At 36.8% G+C, this 26,864-nt stretch overlaps 1 protein-coding gene across 1 annotated transcript in view; it reads left to right on the plus strand.

The window, feature by feature from the left end:
• The window catches only part of LOC117325995 (cytosolic carboxypeptidase 6-like), a 54,846-nt gene extending 30,405 nt beyond the window's left edge, over positions 1 to 24,441 (plus strand). The window contains exons 10-12 of the mRNA XM_033882546.1: positions 17,379 to 17,491; positions 18,449 to 18,611; positions 19,935 to 24,441. Coding sequence (XP_033738437.1) covers positions 17,379 to 17,491; positions 18,449 to 18,611; positions 19,935 to 20,061 — 403 coding nt within the window. The 3' untranslated portion in view covers positions 20,062 to 24,441. The remainder of the gene's footprint in view (positions 1 to 17,378; positions 17,492 to 18,448; positions 18,612 to 19,934) is intronic.
• Positions 24,442 to 26,864: the final 2,423 nt, after the last annotated feature.

Here is a 26,864-nt window from a genome sequence, read left to right on the forward strand (position 1 = left end):
GTTTCCTATGGAAAAATTAAGTTAAGGAATAACCTAGCTGTTTACCCCACATGTTGAGACCCTGGGATAGAAACGAAAGAGGAACTTAATCTTTCAATTATGTTGTCTGTGATCGGTAGACTAACCCCCAGGCAATTACTGTGATATATGAGGGTAACCAGTCGGTAACCAGTCAGGGGGATATTGATTAGACTGTGGATGGTAGACCCAGTGGTCAAGGGCAATCCGCTGTACCCTAAATATCTGAATCCTTCTCTGTCCATCTCCCTCAGATACAAATGTACAGCATCTTCACACAAGATATCAAACTTCAAATCCATTGTGAATCTGTCTCAGACACAGGGTCTTCACACAAAATCTAAAAACTTCAAATCCTCTGTCCATCTGTCTCAAATACAGCTATGGCCTTCACACTTAATATCAAACTTCAAATCCTCCATCCATTTTTAGCCAACCATCATCAGATGGTGGGCTATTCAAATTGCCCTGCATCCGTGGTCCGTCTGTCCATAAACAATCCTTGTTATCGGTTATTCTTGAAAAGTCCTGGAGGGATATTTTCTCAAACTTCATGTGTAAGTTCCCCTTGGTCCCTAGTTGTGCCAATTCAATTTAGATTTTTTATCAGAATAAACAAAATGGCCAACAGTCAGCCATCTTGGATTTAAAAAAGATTATTATTGCTATTTCTTGAAAAACTTGAAGGATATTTCTCAAATGGGATGAGAATATTCCCTTTGGTTCTTGTTATCAGATTATTAAGAGGAAAAGAAGAGAGAAAATCAGTCTGACATAGAACCAATAAAGATAATTCATTGTTGGGCACCGGGTACCAAGATCCCTTCGACACAGGGCCTTAACACTAAATATCAAATTTAACTCCTTCATCCATCTCTCTCAGACACAGGGCCTTCATAGTAAATATTAAAGTAGTAGAGGATATCCATCCATCTCTCTCAGACACAGGGCCTTCATATGAAATATTGAAGTGGAAATCCTCTACAAAACATATACATGAGGCAGTATAGGACACCACATCATATGGGATAATCTAACTTTAGGCCAAAGTCAGATGTTAGAAAATATACAGCTTGAAGCAGCCAGAATCATCACTGGGGCAACCAAGTGCACAAGTCACAACAAATTATATATAGAAACAGGTTGGGACCCCCTTGTCGCCCGAAGAAGAAAACACAAAATTATTCAATTTCATAAGATTGTTCATGGTCTTTGTCCTTCATATCTTACTAACACTCTGCCTGCTTGCCGTTTAAATATACATACGTACAACACAAGAAGAGCTAATGATTTCTGTCAAGTTAGCTGCCGAACTAATCTATATAAAGACTCTTTCCTACCCTCCTCTGTCGACTTATGGAATTCACTCCCCGGCGACATAAAATATAGTCCCTCAATTACCAAACTTAAAGCATTCTTAAATACCGACACTCAGTCTGTCCCTAAATACTATTACTTCTGCAATATCAGACATGGTCAAATTCATCATGCAAGGCTTCGAATGAACTGTAGCTCTTTAAACGATCACCTGTTTAGACGTTTAGATCAACAGCTTAGAATCCAATGCTTTAGTCATCTACCCCCCAACTATAATGTTAACATCTTACTTTATGGCAGTCAAGAAATACCAGATCACATGAACGAAATTATTTTTCATTGTGTACACAAAGTTTCATCTGTCTGTCTTGACGCTTCTAAAAGTTCAAAATTACATCATGTTGTTTTTATTTACTAATAATTAGTTACTTCATTAACAATATGCACAGACCCAATGCCCCCTCTTCATATACGGAATTTGATGAATAAATCTGCGCTTGTCCTACCTTCACAGTAAGCATTATCCCCAGCCCCTTTCAATCCCCTGCACCCTTTCCCTTAATTTCCATGCACATGTTAAAATGTAATTAAATGTTCAATGATATATATCCAAATAGCATTAAGTATTGTCAGTACTGTTCCATAGCTACTGTATGTCTACAAGGTGACAGATTTACATAAGTACTTAGTACTTGTTTCTGAATCCTTTTTGAAATTATATTGTATATACCATATTGCCATGTTTTATTGAATAAAATAAAGATTAGACTAAGTATAGGACAGCTATATTGTGGACAACAAAAATGGGTCCTAATTAACATTGGTGGGTAACACATTTACATGATTGACATTGGTGGGTAACACATTTACATGATTGACATTGGTGGGTAACACATTTACATGATTGACATTGGTGGGTAACACATTTACATGATTGACATTGGTGGGTAACACATTTACATGATTGACATTGGTGGGTAACACATTTACATGATTGACATTGGTGGGTAACACATTTACACGATTGACATTGGTGGGTAACACATTTACACGATTGACATTGGTGGGTAACACATTTACATGATTGACATTGGTGGGTAACACATTTACATGATTGACATTGGTGGGTAACACATTTACATGATTGACATTGGTGGGTAACACATTTACATGATTGACATTGGTGGGTAACACATTTACATGATTGACATTGGTGGGTAACACATTTACATGATTGACATTGGTGGGTAACACATTTACTTGATTGACATTGGTGGTTAACACATTTGCATGATTGACATTGGTGGGTAACACATTTACATGATTGACATTGGTGGGTAACACATTTACATGATTGACATTGGTGGGTAACACATTTACATGATTGACATTGGTGGGTAACACATTTACATGATTGACATTGGTGGGTAACACATTTACATGATTGACATTGGTGGGTAACACATTTACATGATTGACATTGGTGGGTAACACATTTACATGATTGACATTGGTGGTTAACTCATTTACATGTACAGTCGAATCTGTATTAAGTGACCACTCAAGGGAAGTTGAAAAACGGTCTCTTAATGGAGAGTGGTCTCTTAATAGAGATGGTATCTTAAACTTAAAAAAATGTTCATAAGCTTTTTATTCACTTTATAAATTGGCAATAATGATTGATAATATATATGAAAAATGAACCACCACTTTGAATAAAACAAAACAAAAAACTTTTTTTTTTTCTTTTCTTTTTTTATAATTATTACTGTGCTAATCTTTCATCATTATATGTATTTTTAGGTCACCTGAGACAAAGTCTCAGTTGACCTATTGCAATCGCCTTTTGTCCGGCGTCGTGCGTCGTAAACAATTTACATTTTCAACTTCTTCTTAAAAACTGCTGAACTAAATTCAATGAAATTTTACAGGAAGCTTCCATGGCTGAAGGTGAACCAAAATTGTGAATTATATGGTCCCCACCCCCCAGGGGCCTGAGGGGCGGGGCCAAAAAGGGTCAAATTGACTAAAACTTCAAAAATCTTCTTCTCTACTCTCAGATAAGGTGGAATCAAACACTCTTCATAGATGAAAGGGTCTTAAGGTGCTTTACCAAAATTGTGAATTTCATGACCCTGGGGTCTCATGTTTGCCCCTGGGGAGGGGGTAAACTTTACTATAGTTTATATAGGGAAATCACATTTTTGACTATTATTTGTTGGATTTGTATTGGAATTCATTCTAACTTGTATCAAATTATCAGCATGGGATGACGGTTTGATGGTATGTACATGTTGGCCCTAGTTGACCCCCAGGGGCTGGTGGGCGGGGCCAAAAAGGGTAAAATTGACAAAAATTTCAAAAATCTTCTTCTCTACTCTCAGATATGGTAGAATCAAATACTCTTCATAGATGGAAGGGTCTTAAGGTGCTTTACCAAAATTGTGAATTTCATGACCCTGGGGTCTCACGTTTGCCCCTGGGGAGGGAGTAAACTTTACTATAGTTAATATAGGGAAATCACATTTTTGACTATTATTTGTTGGATTTGTATTGAATTCATTCTAACTTGTATCAAATTATCAGCATGGGATGACACTTTGATGGTATGTACATGTTGGCCCTAGTTGACCCCCAGGGGCTGAGGGGCGGGGGTAAAATTTACAAAAATTTCAAAAATCTTCTTCTCTACTCTTTGATATGGTAGAATCAAATACTCTTCATAGATGGAAGGATCTTAAGGTGCTTTACCAAAATTGTGAATTTCATGAACCTGGGGTCTCACGTTTGCCCCTGGGGAGGGGGTAAACTTTACTATAGTTTATATAGGGAAATCACATTTTTGACTATTATTTGTTGGATTTGTATTGGAATTCATTCTAACTTGTATCAAATTATCAGCATGGGATGACACTTTGATGGTATGTACATGTTGGCCCTAGTTGACCCCAGGGGCTGAGGGGCGGGGCCAAAAAGGGTCAAATTGACTAAAATTTCAAAAATCTTCTTCTCTACTCTCAGATATGGTAGAATCAAATACTCTACATAGATGGAAGGATCTTAAGGTGCTTTACCAAAATTGTGAATTTCATGACCCTAGGGTCTCATGTTTGCCCCTGGGGAGGGGGTAAACTTTACTATAGTTTATTTAGGGAAATCACATTTTTGACTATTATTTGTTGGATTTGTATTGGAATTCATTCTAACTTGTATCAAATTATCAGCATGGGATGACACTTTGATGGTATGTACATGTTGGCCCTAGTTGACCCCCAGGGGCTGGTGGGCGGGGCCAAAAAGGGTCAAATTGACTAAAATTTCAAAAATCTTCTTCTCTACTCTCAGATATGGTAGAATCAAATACTCTACATAGATGGAAGGATCTTAAGGTGCTTTACCAAAATTGTGAATTTCATGACCCTAGGGTCTCATGTTTGCCCCTGGGGAGGGGGTAAACTTTACTATAGTTTATATAGGGAAATCACATTTTTTACTATTATTTGTTGGATTTGTATTGGAATTCATTCTAACTTGTATCAAATTATCAGCATGGGATGACACTTTGATGGTATGTACATGTTGGCCCTAGTTGACCCCCAGGGGCTGGTGGGCAGGGCCAAAAAGGGTAAAATTTACAAAAATTTTAAAAATCTTCTTCTCTACTCTCAGATATGGTAGAATCAAATACTCTACATAGATGGAAGGATCTTAAGGTGCTTTACCAAAATTGTGAATTTCATGACCCTAGGGTCTCATGTTTGCCCCTGGGGAGGGGGTAAACTTTACTATAGTTTATATAGGGAAATCACATTTTTTACTATTATTTGTTGGATTTGTATTGGAATTCATTCTAACTTGTATCAAATTATCAGCATGGGATGACACTTTGATGGTATGTACATGTTGGCCCTAGTTGACCCCCAGGGGCTGGTGGGCAGGGCCAAAAAGGGTAAAATTTACAAAAATTTTAAAAATCTTCTTCTCTACTCTCAGATATGGTAGAATCAAATACTCTACATAGATGGAAGGATCTTAAGGTGCTTTACCAAAATTGTGAATTTCATGACCCTGGGGTCTCATGTTTGCCCCTGGCAACATCCCTCCTTTATATAGGGAAATCACATATTTGACTATTATTTGTTGAATTTTTATTGGAATTCATTCTAACTTCGTTAACATTATCAGCTTGGGATGACAGTTTGATGGTATGTACATGTTGGCCCTGACTGACCCCCAGGGGCTGATAGGCGGGGCCAAAAAGGGTCAAATTAACAGAAATTTTAAAAATCTTCTTCTTACAGCCCAAATAAGGTAGAATTAAATACTCTTTACAGATTGAAGGGTCTTAAGGTGCTTTACCATAATTGTGAATTTCCTAGCCCTGGGGTCTTGCGTTTGCCCCATGGGAGGGGATAAACTTTACTATAGTTATAGGGAAATCATATTTTTGACTATCATTTGTTTTATTTGTTAGCTCACCTGCCCGAAGGGCAAGTGAGCTTATGCCGTGGCGCGGCGTCCGTCGTCCGTCCGTCGTCCGTCCGTCCGTCCGTCCGGCCGTCCGTCCGGCGTCAACTTTCCATTCAAGCAACTTCTTCTCAATAACCAAAAGGCCTAGAGACCTAATATTGGGCCTGTAGCATGCTGGGGTGAAGGGCTACCAAGTTTGTTCAAATGAATGACCTTGACCTTCATTCAAGGTCACAGGAGTCGAAAAGGCTAAAATCTTCAAACGACTTCTTCTCAACAACCAACAGTCCCAGGGAGTTGATATTGGGTCTGTAGCATGCTGGGGTAAAGGGCTACCAAGTTTGTTCAAATGAATGACCTTGACTTTCATTCAAGGTCACAGGAGTCAAAAAGGCTAAAAAAAAAATTAGACGACTTCTTCTAAATAGCCAAAAGACCCAGGGACTTGATATTGGGTCTGTAGCATGCTGGGGTGAAGGGCTCCCAAGTTTGTTCAAATGAATGACCTTGACCTTCATTCAAGGTCACAGGAGTCAAAAAGGCTAAAATCTTTAAACGACTTCTTCTCAATAACCAAGAGTCCCAGAGACTTGATATTGGGTCTGTAGCATGCTGGGGTGAAGGACTACCAAGTTTGTTCAAATGAATGACCTTGACTTTCATTCAAGGTCACAGGAGTCAAAAAGGCTAAAATCTTTAAACGACTTCTTCTCAATAACCAAGAGTCCCAGGGACTTGATATTGGGTCTGTAGCATGCTGGGGTGAAGGGCTACCAAGTTTGTTCAAATGAATGACCTTGACCGTCATTCAAGGTCACAGGAGTCAAAAAGGCTAAAATCTTTAAACGACTTCTTCTCAATAACCAAGAGTCCCAGAGGCCTAATATTTGGCCTGTAGCATGCTGGGATGAAGGGCTACCTAGTTTGTTCAAATGAATGGCCTTGACCTTCATTCAAGGTCACAGGGGCCAAAAAGGCTAAAATCTTTAAACGACTTCTTCTCGATAACCAACAGTCCCAGAGACCTAATATTTGGCCTGTAGCATGCTGGGGTAAAGAGCTACCAAGTTTGTTCAAATGAATGACCTTGACTTTCATTCAAGGTCACAGGAGTCAAAAAGGCTAAAATCTTTAAACGACTTCTTCTCAATAACCAAGAGTCCCAGAGACCTAATATTTGGCCTGTAGCATGCTGGGGTGAAGGGCTACCAAGTTTGTTCAAATGAATGACCTTGACCTTCATTCAAGGTCACAGGGGTCAAAAAGGCTAAAATCTTCAAACGACTTCTTCTCAATAACCAAGAGTCCCAGAGACCTAATATTTGGCCTGTAGCATGCTGGGGTGAAGGGCTACCAAGTTTGTTCAAATGAATGACCTTGACTTTCATTCAAGGTCACAGGAGTCAAAAAGGCTAAAATCTTTAAACGACTTCTTCTCAATAACCAAGAGTCCCAGGGAGTTGATATTGGGTCTGTAGCATGCTGGGGTGAAGGGCTACCAAATGCAAGTTTGTTCAAATGAATGACCTTGACCTTCATTCAAGGTCACGTCGATCAAGTATGCTTAAATCTTTAAATGACTTTTAGTGAAAAGCCAAAGTGCAGAGAGACATTATATTGGTCCTGTAGCATGCTTTCAAATAACTGCAGGATCCATATATGAAAAGATCACTGCATTGCAGGTGAGCGATTTGGGCCCATTGGGCCCTTGTTTTGTAATTCATTCTTTCATTCAAATTTACTGAAATATTTCAAAAATCAGGTGACCGTTAAGGCCCATGGGCCTCTTGTTTGAAATTCTTTCAGCATAGCAAAATACATCGATTTAACATGAGAAATATATTTCATTGGTTAATTAGATTACTTTTAAATTATTTATACATATTTTTTTAATTCCTGAAAGCTTGGTCCGGATATCCGCTCCGATTATTATTTACGTTCCTGCATTTCCTACTTTAAAAACGGCGACTTTTTCACTGGCAAATATCTGTTTTAATGTCTCAAAAAAGATTACAAATCACGATTTAACAGTAAGTTAACTGTTTATGCATTCCTTCATTGTTATATTTCGCATGCAAATTGATATATCATATATAAAACGTCTGAAAATCGTCAGAATTCTAGACTGTCTCTTCGCCTACTCTCCCGCCTTTTGCACGAAAAGTAAAACTTCTTTGGTGTTATCAAGGCGAAAATGGTAATGTAAGGCATTTTGGAGACTTCTGGTCGCTTATTGGAGAGTTATTGTTATCACGGGAACGAAAAATTGTGGTCGCAGGTCGCGTAAACAGAGGGTCGCTTAATAGAGTTAAAATATATATCGAAAACGTTCGGAAGGAATTGAAATGGTGGCTTAGAACAGAGGGTCGTTAAATAGAGATGGTCGTTTGGACAGATTCGACTGTACATGATTTTGACCAAATTTGGTCTGGAGTAAATCGTAAAACAAAACACGCAATAGAGTAAATCAAAATATGCATTAATGTAAATCAAAACATGTAATAACGTAAATCAAAACACGTAATAATGTAAATCAAAACACGTAATTAAGTAAAACAAAAATCGTTAATAACATAAAACAAAACACGTAATAACGTAAATCAAAATACGTAATAACATCAATGGGTGAAGAGAACCAAAATTTTTGTTTTCTTTATATATATACATATCCAATTTATTTAATTAATGGTAAATTTGATGAGATTTGGTCTAAAGCATCATTTGATAAAAGGGACTATTTCAGTATTTGTAAAGATCAAGGGCACAGGGACCTGCATAACTCTTGTTCTGAGGAAGAGATTGTGACTTTTTTTTCTGCCGCATCATTGAGTGAAGGCAGACTCAAAAATCTAAAAAATAATGCAGATGGAAAGTCTAAAAAATTTCAATAGTGTAATAGGAAAACAGCTTACAAATCAGTATTTGGTATAAATTATCTTTTGATCCAGGAAAGCTAATGTTTGATAAAGAAAAATGTTGTCTCCACTGTACTGAGAGAAATTCCAAAATTGGGAACTTTGTAATATTACAATAAACAAAATTTTATTGTGATGTTTGATGAAATATATATTGAGAAAAGTCTTGCAGGTCTCTGTGCCTATTCTTCTGTTCAGGATATCAATTCAGAAACAGAAGCATTGCATGCAGGGAGTTGTTTAAAATGTGTGCAGTATTGATTTTGAATTGGCATATTCAAACATACTGTTAGTTGTAGTGTTCAAGTTTCAATTTGATTTCTTTAATTGAGTTACTTAACTTAATTTAACTGTTGCTTAACTTAATTTTGATATCTTGTCTAACTTCAAAAATATTACTACTCTGAAAATACCTTATATGCCTGTTTCTGTTCATGGTACTCAGATAGTACATTAACTTGTAAAACAAGATATCCAAGAGGTATCTCAGCGCCAACATTATGTAGTCAGGGAATAAAGATCGTTTAAACAGACCTTGAACTTTGACTTGGTGACCTTGACAAATATTTGCATAACTGCTCATTTGTTTACAATCAACTTTTCTTCATACGGTATATCAAAACAAAATATTACAGATAAAGAAATAGGTCAGACTTTTGACTTTGCATGACCTTGACTTCTGGTGATATAGCGTCATGTAAGATTGAGATCAACTTTGCATCACAGTGTCAGAAAAAAATAGTTTAAAATTAAGTTTTTACCCTGTGATCTTGATCTACAACCAATCATATTCTCTTTTGATCCTATCTTTTTAGTTCAATTATATCATGACCCTGGCTGTTAATAGGACGCTAAACAAAAACAAACCAAACCAAAAATCATGACACAATATTCAGATGTAAAAATATTTTAGATTTGACCTTGGCCCTTGATCTGATGACCTTGATGATTGACCCTTGACCCTTGACCTTACCCTAAAGCCACACAGATTTCAGCCCTGATTTCAATCAATTTTGCTTCATAATTTCATTGATATACCAAAATCTATAATCTTGATTAGGTTTAAAATTTCATACTGAGAACCAAAATGCCATATTGTATAAACTAAGCAAACAAATGAAAGTAATGTTGCACATTTTAGGTCTATCAAATTCTCCATGCATATCGGGGGGAAAAACTGCATGTTACAAAATTATTTTCTGGTTGCCATATTGTTCTTGAGATTGTTGGTACTTATCTAACTGTAAGATGTTCAAACCCATATGCACAATCTGAAAAATACCTGTCAAGAGCTATTGGAGAATTAATAGCGATAACAAGAATTGTATAAGGATGGACAGCAATTTGATAGCTCACCATTTGTAAGATGGTGGGCTAATAAATGGTCTCCAAATGGAAAATCTCACTGTATCTGCTGTAGAAGTCTGCTTCCGCAACATTCATACCCTCTAGGCAGACATTACTCTCCCTGATAACTAAAGGGATGCCAATTTGTCGAAAATGGCATACATAAAACTTAAATGAATTGCTTTTCCATTTTGAAATATGATTTATAGCATCCTAAATGAATTCAAACTGAAGTGAAGATTACAGCTAGGATGGATTGTAAATAAAGTTTATGGAGAAAGCTTATCTAATGGAATTGGCTGCCTGGGAATTGGAAAGGAGCCTTGTATGGTAGATAGCATCCTCCGAGATACATGTTTGTATTGATTAAACAATGGTATCTAGATATGTCTTCATTAGATACATGATATAGCTGCCACAATACTGAGGTTTGTTAGATGAAAATATTGCTATATTGTATACGGGTGACCTTTTGCCATCTTCATCCAATTAAGAAGATGGGGGAATTTAACAACGTAGCAAATTTTAGTTTCATAAGCATTACAAGAAGTGAATGCTGACTTTTGCTCAGGCCCAATTTTACATCGGGCATAATATTCCAGCGGCAAATAATTTCTTATATAGTATACGTAGAGCACATATATATAGCGAGAGAGACTTAGAATGTTAAGTAAAACACGTACGGTTGCCGTCATATTGAGATATGTAGAAAACTGCTGCTACAATACATATTTTATTGTGGTATGCATGGATATTTATGAAATTTTGATATATTTGAAAATTTTAATTAACAATATTGATTGTCGTAATGAGATATTCATTGAATTCATTGAATATCCCTGTGAACAGAAGTGAATATCACATCGACTACGATGAAATACTATTTCAAAGTGTAAAATTTACTGTGACCTGAACAGTTAAGTTGGCCTGAAAATGACCTAGAACGATTGAAATATGTTTATATGAACTCTCTCATAGATCATTGTGAATACAAGATTGAATATTGTGAATACAAGATTGAATATTTTAAGTGACATTGAACACTTTGTGAATACAAGATTGAATATTTTTTGAGACACTGAACATATTGTGAATACAAGATTGAAAATATTTCATGACACTGAACACATTGTGAATACAAGATTGAAAATATTTCATGACACTGAACACATTGTGAATGCAAAATTGAATATTTGATGCGACATGTAACACATTATGAATATATACAAGATTGAATATTTTGTGTGACATTGGATACATTGTGAAATGTGAATACAAGATAGAATATTTTATGTGATATTGAACACATTGTGAATACCAGATTGAATATTTTATGTGATATTGAACACATTGTGAATACGAGATTGAATGTTTTTTATGAGACACTGAACACATTGTGAATACAAGATGGAATATTTTATGTGACATTGAACACTGAATACAAGATTGAGTATTTTATGTGACATTGAACACATTGTGAATACAAGATTGAATATTTTATGTGACATTGAACACATTTTGAATACAAGATTGAATATTTCATGTGACATTTAAATATTGAACACATTGAAGACAAGCAGGGGTAGCAGATTCCAAGTACTTTAATTTGTACTTTAGATTAATCTTGTCAGTCTTCATCTGACTTTTTGTAACAAAACATGCCGTACGTGTACATCTTCTGAAATCTAAAGTGCAGTGATTGCATGATATTTTAGATAAATTAGGCCTTAGAGACTTAGAGACAGTAAGTCGTTAGAACCACTATAAATTCAAAGCTAACACAATTCTATTGATTAACTAGGATTTGCCCAGAGAAATGTCTCCATGCAGTTTTCTGATGTCCAGAGCAGGTTATCTGTTAAGTTTTTTTGTAGAAATCATTCGTGTTATCGGTAATTGGAGATAGTGATTCTCCCGGGTGTACATGTATGGAGATGTCCTGTATGTAGGCATCACCTTATAAGGAAATCTGATGGCTGCTGGCTTAGGTGGTGAACTATACATCCATTTTTGATGACTAATAACACTTACCACAATCTGGCCTGACTTGCAGTGAAATCATCTTAGATGCTTATGTCATAGATACAAGATGTCATGTGGTGGTCTTGATAAGGAATGGAAAACACTGTAATTAGTAAATGAAAAGGACAGTTTTTTTCAAGTGTAAAAGTTATGCACCAATATAGATCTTGTGTCATTACATGGCAAACCAAATGATTGAAATTGTTTTATAAATTACGTATAAGGATTGACACTCATGCAAAATCCTGTGTATCCAGGATTTGTTTTTATATTTCCCCATAACGTAGTTATAGGGTTATACTGAAATCAGGTTGTCTGTTTGTCTGTGTCAGAATATTTATCCCAATAACTCCTACAGTTTTATCCAAACCTTGTGGTTGTAGTTATTCCTTTATTAAGTTGTGCACCTGCATGGGCTCATTTTCTGGATTGGACTATTTTGATGGTAGTTATGATACTAATTAGTCTTAATTGTCTAAATAACTCCTCCCAGAATTTTTTTATCCAAACTTTTCAAAACTGTTTGGACAAAATCATCCCATACTGGAGTTGTGCACCTCGGCTTATTTTTGCATCCGCCTATTTTGTTTGTAGACAGAATCTTGTCCAGACAACTCTTACAACAGTTTTCATCCAAACTTCTTCAAACTTATGTACTCAGCACACATGTACCCTGAAGTTCTGCTACTTTCCTTACTGTTTTGATCTGCTGTTTTCCCCTTTTCCTGTATTCATTAAAAAGTGTTTTTTGGAGCATAGTGGGAATCGGTTTTGACTGGGGAGCAGGAGGTTTTAGTCAGCCATCCTGGTGACAATTGTAGTCATAATCAACAAGTGGTTATATATATATTATAGTGAGAATCAGGAAAGATTTAGGAACAGAGGGTTTTTGTCAGCCATCTTGGATGGACAGTTCGAGTTGATGGTGTTATATACAGATAACCTCTCCCTGATGTCAAATGAAGTGATCTCTATAACTATATATTATACCCTTCCTAATGGTCCCTGTGTACATGAATAGAAATAATCTGAATTGTACTAGTACAGTAGTGGTATTTAGATTCCTGTACTTTACAAAATGATCGATATACAGTAGTGGTAAGGTTCCTGTACTTTTACAATACGATATACAGTAGTGGTAAGGTTCCTGTACTTTTACAATACGATATACAGTAGTGGTAAGGTTCCTGTACTTTTACAATATGATATACAGTAGTGGTAAGGTTCCTGTACTTTTACAATACGATATACAGTAGTGGTAAGGTTCCTGTACTTTTACAATACGATATACAGTAGTGGTAAGGTTCCTGTACTTTTACAATACGATATACAGTAGTGGTAAGGTTCCTGTACTTAAACAATACGATATACAGTAGTGGTAAGGTTCCTGTACTGTTACAATACGATATACAGTAGTGGTAAGGTTCCTGTACTTTTACAATACGATATACAGTAGTGGTAAGGTTCCTGTACTTTTACAATACGATATACAGTAGTGGTAAGGTTCCTGTACGTACTTTTTAGCTCACCTGCCCGAAGGGCAAGTGAGCTTATGCCGTGGCGCGGCGTCCGTCGTCCGTCCGTCGTCCGTCCGGCCGTCCGGCCGTCCGGCCGTCTGGCCGTCCGTCCGGCGTCAACTTTTCCATTCAAGCAACTTCTTCTCAATAACCAAAAGGCCCAGAGACCTAATATTGGGCCTGTAGCATGCTGGGGTGAAGGGCTACCAAGTTTGTTCAAATGAATAACGTTGACCTTCATTCAAGGTCACAGGGGTCAAAAAGGCTAAAATCTTTAAACAACTTCTTCTCAATAACCAAGAGTCCCAGGGAGTTGATATTAGGTCTGTAGCATGCTGGGGTTAAGGGCTACCAAGTTTGTTCAAATGAATGACCTTGACTTTCATTCAAGGTCACAGGGGTCAAATATGCTAAAAAAAAATTAAACGACTTCTTCTAAATAGCCAAAAGACCCAGGGACTTGATATTGGGTCTGAAGCATGCTGGGGTGAAGGGCTACCAAGTTTGTTCAAATGAATGACCTTGACCTTCATTCAAGGTCACAGGAGTCAAAAAGGCTGAAATCTTTAAACGACTTCTTCTCAATAACCAACAGATCCAGAGACCTAATATTTGGCCTGCAGCATGCTAGGGTGAAGGGCTCCCAAGTTTGTTCAAATGAATGACCTTGATCTTCATTCAAGGTCACAGGAGTCAAAAAGGCTAAAATCTTTGAACAACTTCTTCTCAATAACCAAGAGGCCCAGGGAGTTGATATTTCGCCTGTAGCATGCTGGGGTGAAGGGCTACCAAGTTTGTTCAAATGAATGACCTTGACCTTCATTCAAGGTCACAGGAGTCAAAAAGGCTGAAATCTTGAAACGACTTCTTCTCAATAACCAACAGATCCAGAGACCTAATATTGGGCCTGCAGCATGCTAGGGTGAAGGGCTCCCAAGTTTGTTCAAATGAATGACCTTGACCTTCATTCAAGGTCACAGGAGTCAAAAAGGCTAAAATCTTTAAACAACTTCTTCTCAATAACCAAGAGTCCCAGAGACCTAATATTTGGCCTGTAGCATGCTGGGGTGAAGGGCTCCCAAGTTTGTTCAAATGAATGACCTTGATCTTCATTCAAGGTCACAGGAGTCAAAAAGGCTGAAATCTTTAAACGACTTCTTCTCAATGACCAAGAGGCCCAGGGAGTTGATATTTGGTCTGTAGCATGCTTGGGTAAAGGGCTACCAAGTTTGTTCAAATGAATGACCTTGATCTTTATTCAAGGTCACAGGAGTCAAAAAGGCTAAAATCTTTAAACAACTTCTTCTCAATAACCAACAGTCCCAGGGAGTTGATATTGGCTCTGTAGCATGCTGGGGTGAAGGGCTACCTAGTTTGTTCAAATGAATGACCTTGACCTTCATTCAATATCACAGGGACCAAACAGGCTAAAATATTTAAACGACTTCTCAAGAACCAAGAGTCCCAGGGAGTTGATATTGGGTTTGTAGCATGCTGCGGTAAAGGGCTACCAAATTTGTTCAAATGAATGACCTTGAGCTTCATTCAAGGTCACAGGAGTCAAAAAGGCTAAAATATTTAAACGACTTCTTCTCAATAACCAACAGTCCCAGAGACCTAATATTAGGCCTGTAGCATGCTGAGGTAAAGGGCTACCAAGTTTGTTCAAATGAATGACCTTGACCTTCATTCAAGGTCACTGGAGTCAAAAAGGCTAACATTTTAAAACGACTTCTTCTCAATAACCAAGAGTCCCAGGGAGTTTATATTGGGTCTGTAGCATGCTGCGGTAAAGGGTTACCAAGTTTGTTCAATTGAATGACCTTGACCTTCATTCAAGGTCACAGGAGTCAAAAAGGCTAAAAAATTTAACAACTTCTTCTCAATTACCAACAGTCCCAGAGACCTAATATTTGGCCTGTAGCATGCTGGGGTGAAGGGCTCGCAAGTTTGTTCAAATGAATGACCTTGATCTTCATTCAAGGTCACAGGAGTCAAAAAGGCTAAAATCTTTAAACGACTTCTCAATAACCAAGAGTCCCAGGGAGTTGATATTAGGTCTGTAGCATGCTTGGGTAAAGGGCAACCAAGTTTGTTGAAATGAATGACCTTGACCTTCATTCAAGGTCACAGGAGTCAAAAAGGCTGAAATCTTGAAACGACTTCTTCTCAATAACCAAGAGTCCCATGGAGTTAATATTGGGTCTGTAGCATGCTGGGGTAAAGGGCTACCAAGTTTGTTCAAATGAATGACCCTGACTCGCATTCAAGGTCACGTCGATCAAGTATGCTTAAATCTTTGAATGACTTTTAGTGAAAAGCCAAAGTGCAGAGAGACATTATATTGGTCCTGTAGCATGCTTTCAAATAACTGCAGGATCCATATATGAAAAGATCACTGCATTGCAGGTGAGCGATTTGGGCCCATTGGGCCCTTGTACAATATGATATACAGTAGTGGTAAGGTTCCTGTACTTTTACAATATGATATACAGTAGTGGTAAGGTTCCTGTACTTTACAAAATGATCGATATACAGTAGTGGTAAGGTTCCTGTACTTTTACAATACGATATACAGTAGTGGTAAGGTTCCTGTACGTACTTTTACAATATGATATACAGTAGTGGTAAGGTTCCTGTACTTTTACAATACGATATACAGTAGTGGTAAGGTTCCTGTACTTTTACAATATGATATACAGTAGTGGTAAGGTTCCTGTACTTTTACAATATGATATACAGTAGTGGTAAGGTTCCTGTACTTTTACAATATGATATACAGTAGTGGTAAGGTTCCTGTATTTTTACAATATGATATACAGTAGTGGTAATCCAGAATCAGGTTGGAATCCTGCAAGGAAAAACAGTTGGACCTAAGATGGACATGGAATTTTTATAAAATTTCTGTCTCGAGCCCAGTTTACAGTTTTAACCGGAATCTGCCTGTTTTTCAGTCTGCTATATTGGCAGACAAAGACAGGCATTGAACTCTGCTGTATTACAGACTCCTTAAAGTTTGAGATGATATTTCTGAAATCTGCATTTAGATATATTATCTTACTGTTTTGTCCGATGGTCTGACTTCTGTTCGGTTCTGTTTCTGACATATACATATCCATGGGCTTAAATGTCAATTTAACACTGCATTATTGCAGACGTTAGGAAAATATTACTACTTATCCCAACAGCAATATATTTATGACTGGATTTTTCGCATTTCAATAAAATCTCTCTGTATTTGGTTCTGACTTGCTGTATTATATTGCCTGGAGTCGAGTGACATGTGGATTAAGGGGGTTTCTTGACTGTAGATTTCATTTAAATCTGAAAAGCTTGGTTAGGTTGCATTTTTTTTGTTGGGTCTTTTGCCCCGTGAACAGTCAGGGTCATTTTGAGGCGGGATCTCTTTGCTGTAGATAGTGGCTACCTCACTGAACAACATATATGGGAGCTGGCCCGTCACATGCCATCTAGAGCAATTAGTTTCTTGCCCAAGGACTCAACCATGACAGCACAGACAGGTCCGTTTCTCAGCTTCCTGAGAAACACAAACTGCCACAGGTTGGGAGAGTCGTACCTCGGTCTTCACCCGAGGTTGCATAAGTCACTGCTCTGACCGACTGAGCTATCAAGGTCACTCCGAAAAGTATTATATAATTCTAATTATAACACTAAAATAATAATAAAAAATAAAAAAATAATATATAAATATATTTATATACTTGCTTTATGCTGACAGCAGCTTACATAACTCTACTCTTTGCTTTTACAGGACCCTAGGGGGCTGCTTAGATGATAACTCTCACTGCTACACCCTGGAGGTGTCCTTCTTCAGCTATCAGACAAGTGCGTCCAGCAGTTCTCTGCCCTACACAGAAGAGGGATGTATCCTTATCGATATTTATAGCAGTTTTAAAGTCACCTTATCTGTACCAGGTTTGTAGGTTCTTGTACTATGTGATCCTACGACATGAGAGAATCATGTTTTACTTAGAAATGCCCAAATATTCTTTTTGAAGTTGAGTTTGCAATATCAACATATAATCTAATGAATTAGTTCTATTTAGGGATGAGTAAAGGGGTCAAATAGAGGGAATATTGATATGTCTTTTAAATCCTGCTTCCTTGTACAGATAGAGGAATTTTGACCATGTTTTGTCCCGATAGTTCTGGTGTGATGGGGATTCAGTGCTTTGTAAATTTAGTTTATGTTATGTAGGAAATCGAAATTTGCAAACCCAAGATGAGAAAATATTTGTACTTTAACTTTCTTGATGAAGACAGTTTTTACTTGATCACAGATATATCTAGGCCTAGACTAATTTTATTTGTCTTGTATCCTGGTAGGAATTAAAGCCAGAAATACAGTGTATTCACTAAAAAAAAAAACCCAAAATAACTTTGACGGGTATTGTTATAACTTTGTAAAAAAAAACTCAGTGACTACTAATTATCTTGGAATCATGATCATTTTGGCTAGTAGGCTTCTGCCATGAAGCCCAACCAGGCATGACCTTGACTCATCATCAAGGTCATGGGATCAAATATATCAAAACACTCCTTCCTAACCAAAATGTCACTAGTTTGGCCAATATCTTCTTTAAAGCAAGTTTACAAAAGGAACAACCTTCAACCTTATCAAATTTACAACTCACTTGTCTTCCAAAAGGTCTTCAAAAACAGGTTTACAGGTCCATTTGACCTCTTGTATTTTTAAATCTGCTTTTATTTGTGTACCGCAATTGAACAAAATTTTCAGTAAGCTGGCGTATGGAGTTTATTATATATGTTGTAATATAGAGAAAAATATTGCTGTCTTTGGTTACCCTTGACCTGTACCAGACATGAAGTTGGGGCGTAACTTGGCCCGAACGTTCCTGGACTATTACAAGCTCATCAACTTTATCACAGCCAAGCCAAGCAGCAGTATTGTACCAAAACCTGGCCCCTACAGGATGAGGGACCGCCAACACGAACGCTCGCAAACAGACCCTCCTGTAGATTCGTGAGTAAAAGTATAAAATTCAGACATTCCTTCAGTCTGTAACCAGACTCCAATGTGACAAAAAACACCTAAAGTGTACATGTATCTCAGACTTTAATTCTAAAATTTACCTCACTGTGATAAGCATAAAACTTGATAAAATCTGAACAAATAAAATTTTGAATAAAAATGAACTCTCTAATTCTATATACCTTGTAAGGTTTCAGACTGACAAATTTCCCTTATACAGATTTGCTCATTGATCCTCCTATCAAATTAGTTCCAGACCAGACCCGTATGGTAGCCTAATCTTGTTGGAGATAGTATTTTATTGTAACAAACTCAAAGGTTAAGTAGAATCAGCACTACATTAACAGTACACCTATAATAAAGATAATCTTTTTTTCATAATATCATATCATAATGAGAGATTCATGACTGGCATTTTACTCACCTGGTTAAAATTATCCTTATGCTTGTGACACCACATTTGCATTCTGTTGTCCACATGTACATCAAGTTTTTTAAAAGTCTACAAATCCTGAATTCCAGAATGGATTTTGTCTATATTTGTTCAAAAACAAGAAATCTGTACCCACAGAGGGTGTGTCAAATAGGGGAAATATAGATTAATGTAATTCTTCTGTTCAGGTAATACCTGGTAAGATCTGGTCTTTCTTGGTAAATATAGATGAGATTTTGAGCAAATTTGATATGCTGGATAGTCCTTAATTAAGAGGTATCGTTATTTCCTGTGTAACATTAAAAAATGTCTTTTGTGGGCTATCTGACAAATTTTTTTCCAAAAGACATAAAAACTGCAAGCTTTACAATACTTGTCAAATCCATTGAACTTTTTGTGTTTCCCTGGTGTACTATCAGGTGCTGACACTGCTGTTTAGGTGCGGAATATGAATGGTACATTTACCTATTTCATGGACATACTAAGTAAAAATAGCTAAATAGTAGATCCAGAAATATGCTTACATTGTATTAACATGTGTCAAGGCAATGCAGGTCAACTATTAGTAAAATACACATACAGCGGGAGATTCCCCTGATGGTGGGAACTTGTACTTTCTTAGGTATAGATATACACGTAGCAGATAATCTATGGGGAATGCACCGGAGCAGGTTATCTGCAGACTCTCAATGATGAAACCATAATTTCGGCTTGGCAATACACACATAATTACAGGACTCATGGAGTGTGGAATAAATGGATTGGTCTAGAAATATATACTAGATAATGTTGCTATATGTATTTTTCATCTGAATCTGCTATGAATCAACTTCGGAATTCTAAAACTTCTGTGTATATGTGGTGTATTTTTTTTATTACAGATATGAAGACCGAAGAAGATCTTACAACAGACACAGTGATTTTGGTATCAATAGTTGTAACGGGTTTGGGGACCCACCCACCTCTATACGCCTGCAGCTGAGGGACAGAGACGTGAGGAAATACTGACGTCCCAGCCTTTAGTACCTCAATAGACATTAGGACAGAATTCATCAAGGTTTACCATGGCCTGTAGTAGCCCACCGTCTCCTGAGTACACGGCCAAACACTACCATCTCCCAGCCCAAACCTCATCATCTTCAAGTACATGGTCCAAACACCATCACCCCCAACACATCCCAAGTACATAGCCAAAACACCAACAACATCTCGCAAGAACATAGCCCAAACACCAACAACACATCCCAAGTACATAGCCCAAACACCCCCAACATATCCCAAGTACATAGCCCAAACACCAACAACACATCCCAAGTACATAGCCCAAACACCCCCAACATCTCCCAAGTACATAGCCCAAACACCCCCAACACATCCCAAGTACATAGCCCAAACACCCCCAACACATCCCAAGTACATAGCCCAAACACCAACAACATCTCCCAAGTACATAGCCCAAACACCAACATATTTAAAGTACATAGTATAAACAGCACCAACATTTCCAAGTAAATAGCCCAAACAACACCAACATTTCCAAGTAAATATATATATAGCCCAAACAACACCAACATTTCCAAGTACATAGCCCAAACATCACCTACATTTCCGAGTACCATAATAGCCCAAACAGCACCAACATCTTCCAAGTGTAACTCGAGGGATGCGATTGAATCTAGTCCATTTAATGTAAAGTGAATCGAGGATGATAGAAGTTACAGCAGGAATGTTAGCAAAAATGCAGCAGTCTTCAACAGCCACAGTATCATACAGATCTCCTTGTGTGTTAGACATTGGAACTAATCATACTAACAAATTCACTATCTCTGTACATCAAATGATTGTTGTTCCTGAGGGAAGAATATTGCATTTGTCTGTAATGTTCCATTTATCTGGAATATGTATTTAAGTACATACAAATTTTGATATTGAACATAAAAATAATTCTTTCCAGGAGCATGACATGAAAACTGACATGAATTATTGGTAACATGCCTGAGGCCATGGTATCCACCTAATATGTACAGGGCCAGTGTACAAGTAATTACATTAGTATTTGGTGTCTTGTGTGAGGCTGGTTACTTTACACAGCACAGGGACAAGACAAAATAATTCTGGAGATACTTATATTGATAATTATAGATGAATTTATGAAGCCTAAATAGATCTCCAAACTAAGCGAGTCTTGTCCCTGTGGTGTATAGATGTATGGAACAAGATAATAAATCTGGTCGTATTTAAAATACACATCTGCAACCATTCCCGGTCACATTGTCATTCCACAATTGTACAGGCAATTCTTCAAAGTAATGATTATTTACTGGTACTGATGATTTGATGTAAGGATGTATAGGAGTAGAAGTTGACATAAAATAGTTTTAGTAGAGTGTACCCTGTAGGGAGTTGTGTGAGGATCAGTATGTCATAGATTAGAACACTGACATTATAAAAGGGGAGTTGGTTATAGATTTATTGGTACAGCGACGTTGGGATGGGAGGGACAGGGGTTTGTCAAGTAACTGTGCTGGTTTTGTACATTGGTGCACATTTATTTGTGTGTAGTTGATCACAGTTGCTTTAATGCACACAAATTGTCAAGTTTTTGTTGATGGCAATGGACTCTAGTTGATTTGTAAATCGTATAAGATATTCAAAACATTCCATTGCAATACGTACAGACAGGGCCGAGGGTTAGTTGGGACCAATATTGTGAAAATTATTTTTATTCTCTGAAAAACAAAGTTAAAATCATTCCTTCTAACACTAGTCAACTAATTTCCATAAGGATATATGGTGTCGTGTTTCCTTCCCATTGTGATTTTACAGAGTTATTGCCCTTTTTAGCTCACTTCAGTGTCCCGATGTTAAGCATCTGCTGTCGTCTTCTCATCAACCAAGAGTCCCATTGTCCTGATATTTGGCCGATAGGTTCCTAGGATAAAGCCACACAAAGTTTTTGAAAAGAAATGACCTTGATCAATATTCAAGGTCACAGGTGTCAAATATGTTGAAAACCTTAAGCAACTTCTTCTGGTTAATCTGAAGGCCAAGAAGCATAATATTTGGCTGATAGGTTCCTGGGATGAAACCCCACAAAGTTTGTGAAAACAATTGACCTTGACATATCTTGGATCAAAGGGTCGTTTTGATTAAAACATTCAAATACCTTTCACAAAAATCATAATATGTGGCCGTTGGGCTCCTTGGGTGGAGCCTCACCAAGTTTGTGAAAAGAAATTACCTTGAACTCTATTCAAGGTCACAGAGGTTAAATTAAAAAACAACATTACTTTCCTCTGATTAACTGAAAGGTCTAGAATCATATTTTTATTTTGATTAACTGAAAGGCAGGTGGGCCTCTTGTTTGTACTGTACACATTTAAAACTATTTACAATGTAGATCTTTTTCTGGTACGGATTGTTGAAACTATATGTAAAACAAATAGTAAGTACATGTACAATGTATGATGTTGAGGACTTGGCATTGCAGCAAAGTGTTTTTTGTCCATTAATAAGGAACTGATTCATGATAAATGTATGTTAAATGTTGTATGAGCTTTAGTGATCTTTCTTTGAAGTTATTAAGTGTTGGAATATTCTAATAAATAACCATGTTTGTTAAGAATGTACAAAAATGTATTCCATTCTCATTGGGAAAGTATTTACTGTGATATTTCTCCTGTGTACCTGGCATCAGGAATCTCCAGTTTTACATAATGTTGAATTTTCATCTCTCTTTACCAATGTTATATGCTCATCTAATGCAGCATGTATACCATAACTATTAACTTAATGTGACGGCTGCTCTCCATAGAAAATAATTTTATCAAATGAATTTTATTTAACTTGGTATAAAATTCTCCGGCTTTTTGGAAGATCTCCAGCTATTACATACAGCATTAATATATATCTCTTGTAGATTAATGGTCAGTGAAGCCTCATAAATCCATTGTTCCCAGTGAATTGGCTGAATTGCATTTGAATTACGAATAAAAAATATGTATATAAAGTTAAAATGTAACACTACAAAGATGGTTTTTCTTCCGCATAACATTCTTTTGATAATAATCAGAATTTGTGATATTTTTGGGTTAAGCAGTATCAAATGCTGTTTTTATTAAGGATTTAAACCCTTGATTTTTAATCTTATATTTTCTTGTAAATGTCTGGTCAGATATTGTATATCCATCCGAAGTTTTGCAGGATGCTGATGTTTTGCATGAAAGTTGGGACCAAACATATTTTACTGTGCTGTCAAACTGGAAATTTAAATATTTTTCCCCCAAACTTTGACCATGAGCTTCATTTTCTTCAAAGTTGGAGCAGAGCCATACATGTTTGACAAACATTCTCAGGTTGAGAAATTATATGTTCCTCATTGTTAAAGAATTTTATTTAGGGTATTATTGTTGAAATGATCATTCCACGCCTTGTCCCATGCCACACCGGTGTTGACAGTATTTTTAAGAACCGTGTCAATCTCATTACTTTGTAAGGACCGTCAATTATTTTTATTGCGGTCATCAATACTGGTACAGCATTTTAAAAGTTCAGAGTTTACACTTATATCCGTCCAATGTTATGTGATAGACAATTATATAACCATGTATATACCCTTTTAAGAGGTGTTACAGCTCTGTAAGTGAAGTGCTTCAGTTTTCAGTCTTTGATATTTTGTTGGAATTAATTTTTGATTTCATGGTATTCCTTTTAGGAAGGAACAATTGAAAAATGTAAAACCCTAAAATACAAGTGCTCTACATGCTTAACAGTAACAAAAACGACCTAATAATCCCCCCAGTGTATGTATTATATCAACTTGTCCGATACTTTCACCTTAAATCACCAATTTAATTGTATATAGGTACTTGAAAAGTTGTGTGCACTAAAACCTTTTTGGGGAGGTGAATTTAAAAGTTCTACAATCAATCTCATTTTCCGAAATTGATAAATACCTATAGCTAGGATATGTTAAAAGATCAACATGATGTCTTAAATATTTCATGAATTACTTGTGTAGGGTTATTTTAATTTTGTGTACAATAATACTGTCCAGTCTGTTTTTCCATGTCTAGGTACACATGTTACTACTTAAAATGAATTTGCTGAAGCAAAAAAAATGTAAAACTGCTTGCAGTCCAGGTAATAATTGTTATTTACAAGACAATATCCTAGGTCTGGTGTAGTATAGAGCAGTAATGGGCGGGATCAAAATACTGTATTGTTTATCTTAACCACAGATTTTACCCGACACCATGTTTGTGATAATAAATGTGATATATTTATTTTACAGCATTACATGTACAGCTGAGCTTATAACTGTACTCGATGTTAAAATGTATAACTTATTTTTGTCAGACTCACATGAATAAAAGATATTTTGAAGAATATCACTGTAATGCCTTATTATTTCTAATTTTTAGGAAGTTTGGATTGTCTCGCATCTTTGCTAGCAGGTCAAGGTCAGTTACTAAAATTAGAAAATTGTTTCTTTGTGATAAAGTTCCATTTGGCCCATTAAACACAATTTTCATGCAGTTTTTCCTTACCACAAGCATCAGATCGTATTTTTTTTTTTTTACTGGTCCAAAGGTCAAAGGTCATGGTTACTGTTACTATAAATAGAAAATCTGTTTCTGTGCAAATAACTAATAAACCTGTTTTCTGCATAGGCAACACATCCTTTTTCATGGAATTCTTTTTATCAAATATTTGGGGAAACATTTTCTGTATTCAATCTGTTGATAAAAATAACCGACTATATTCTTTATATGACAGCCCGAGTAATTGCAAATATGGAAACAAGGTAAATATGCCAAGGGCAAGTATGTGAAAATGAAATGAACTCATTGCTATATGTAGCAAAGACGGTTGTTTTGTGACATACATGGGATTAGATTTGAGCAAGCTGACTTGGTTGTTCACTAAAATACTGATGAAACTGACAATCTGATTATAGTATAGCTGGTGAAAAAATGTGGTTTGACTTGACACAGGTAACATAAATCTGCTTTACCAGACAATTATATCATTAACCTTGAGTTCCATTACTAGAGGGATCTTGGTTCCCATCATAAAATGATGTTTATTGATTCTATAAAAGTTTCAACTTTTCTGCACTTTTCTCCTCTTAACTGTTCTACCAACATCCTAAAATATGACTTTACTTGCTTATGCACAACGGAAGAAAAAAGTTCCTACCAGTAAATTTCCATCACTTTAAACATCTTTACAGTGATGCTGATATTAACGTCAACCTCCAAAATTCAAAATGGCAACCTGACAGCCATTTTGTTTCCAGATCAGTCTCAATCAACATGCATATGAACTTTGCGAAAGATCCTTCCATAACAACTCCAGAAATAGTGATAACTATGATTGTTTACAGATACACAAGGGACCAAGGACAAAGTGAGATTTAACAGCCCACCATCTGATAAGGGAAGACCAACTTCCCTATAGTCAAGGGCGTACAATATGATTCCTTTTCACCAAGGTGAAGGAGAGCATCATATTGAACACCCTTGGCTAGCGAAGTTGGAGTTCCGACAGTACGTTGCTGCTCTTCTTGGCTAGCGAAGTTGGAGCTCCGACAGTACGTTGCTGCTCTAAGTATTCTCTATACTGCTCCCTCTTCAGTTATTAGTTCCTTACCAGTGAATCTGGGTGGACTATAGGTTTCCTCCCTCGCTGTCCATCTGTCCATCCACTCAGTTTCCGCACTTTCCCCAGCCATGCTTCAAGTAATGTTGGTGATATATGGTATGTAACTTCAGTATGAGTAACTGTAGTTAAAGAAGTTTCATTGTTTTTGGGTGAAGGTCAAGGTCACTGTTACCATTTTTAGCGAGGGTTGATAGGGCACATGTATTGCTTAGCAATTCCCATCCAGCATGCTTGTTTTACTAGGCATCACATTTATACAATACACAACTTCTAACCATTTGTATCCAGTATATAGTGGATATATTTATCTAATTGAATGGTTTCTTAATGAATATAACATTTTCCACAAGTATGACAGAATATGGCCTTATGGTCTTAAAATTAAAATACATGTATGTTATATTCATTTGGAAACGATTCAATTTTTTTTATTTATTTCATTCTAAAAGACGAATCAGGGAATCGGTACCATAATTTTTGATGTCATATCCTTATGATGGGATATTTGACAAGATGGTGCCATTTGGAATGGACAGTTTCAATGCAATTTTAGCTTCCCCTGTCTTAAGATTTGCTTGCACAACTGTTGTCAAATGATTATTTCAGTAAAAACTGAAATATTACAGAAGTGCAGTAAAGTAACCACTTATTCGTCCCCATTCCTTCTTGAGTTTGCAGTGTGTCCCTCCGTCCATCCTTCTGCACTTGCTCTTGTCCAGGCTTGATCTCCTAAACTACTTGACACTAGCACTTCATACTTGGGTCATGGGTTCACTTATGTGAGGCAGTGTGTCATGTACCAAAAGTAGGTCACTCTAACCTACATTTAGATCTTTGGCGAAAAGAAAAACGTTTGTCCAGGCTCAATCCCCTGCACTGAAACTTTTCACATTGGGCATTGGTTTACCTAGGTGAGGTGATGTGTCATGTTTCAAGAGTAGGACAACCAATTGACCTTTATTTTGACCTTTCAGCTACATCAAAGAAACAACTTGTCCATGCTCAATTTCCTACAAATAATTTTCTCTGAAACTTAATATTTTTGGCATGTCAACCTTGGTGAGAGGGTGTGTCATGTACCAAAAGTAGGTCACTCTGACATACATTTTGACCTTTGACCTATACATGTATCAAAGGAAAAGAAG

The sequence above is a fragment of the Pecten maximus genome, chromosome 4 (genome assembly GCF_902652985.1).
Source record: "Pecten maximus chromosome 4, xPecMax1.1, whole genome shotgun sequence".
Taxonomy (NCBI): domain Eukaryota; kingdom Metazoa; phylum Mollusca; class Bivalvia; order Pectinida; family Pectinidae; genus Pecten; species Pecten maximus.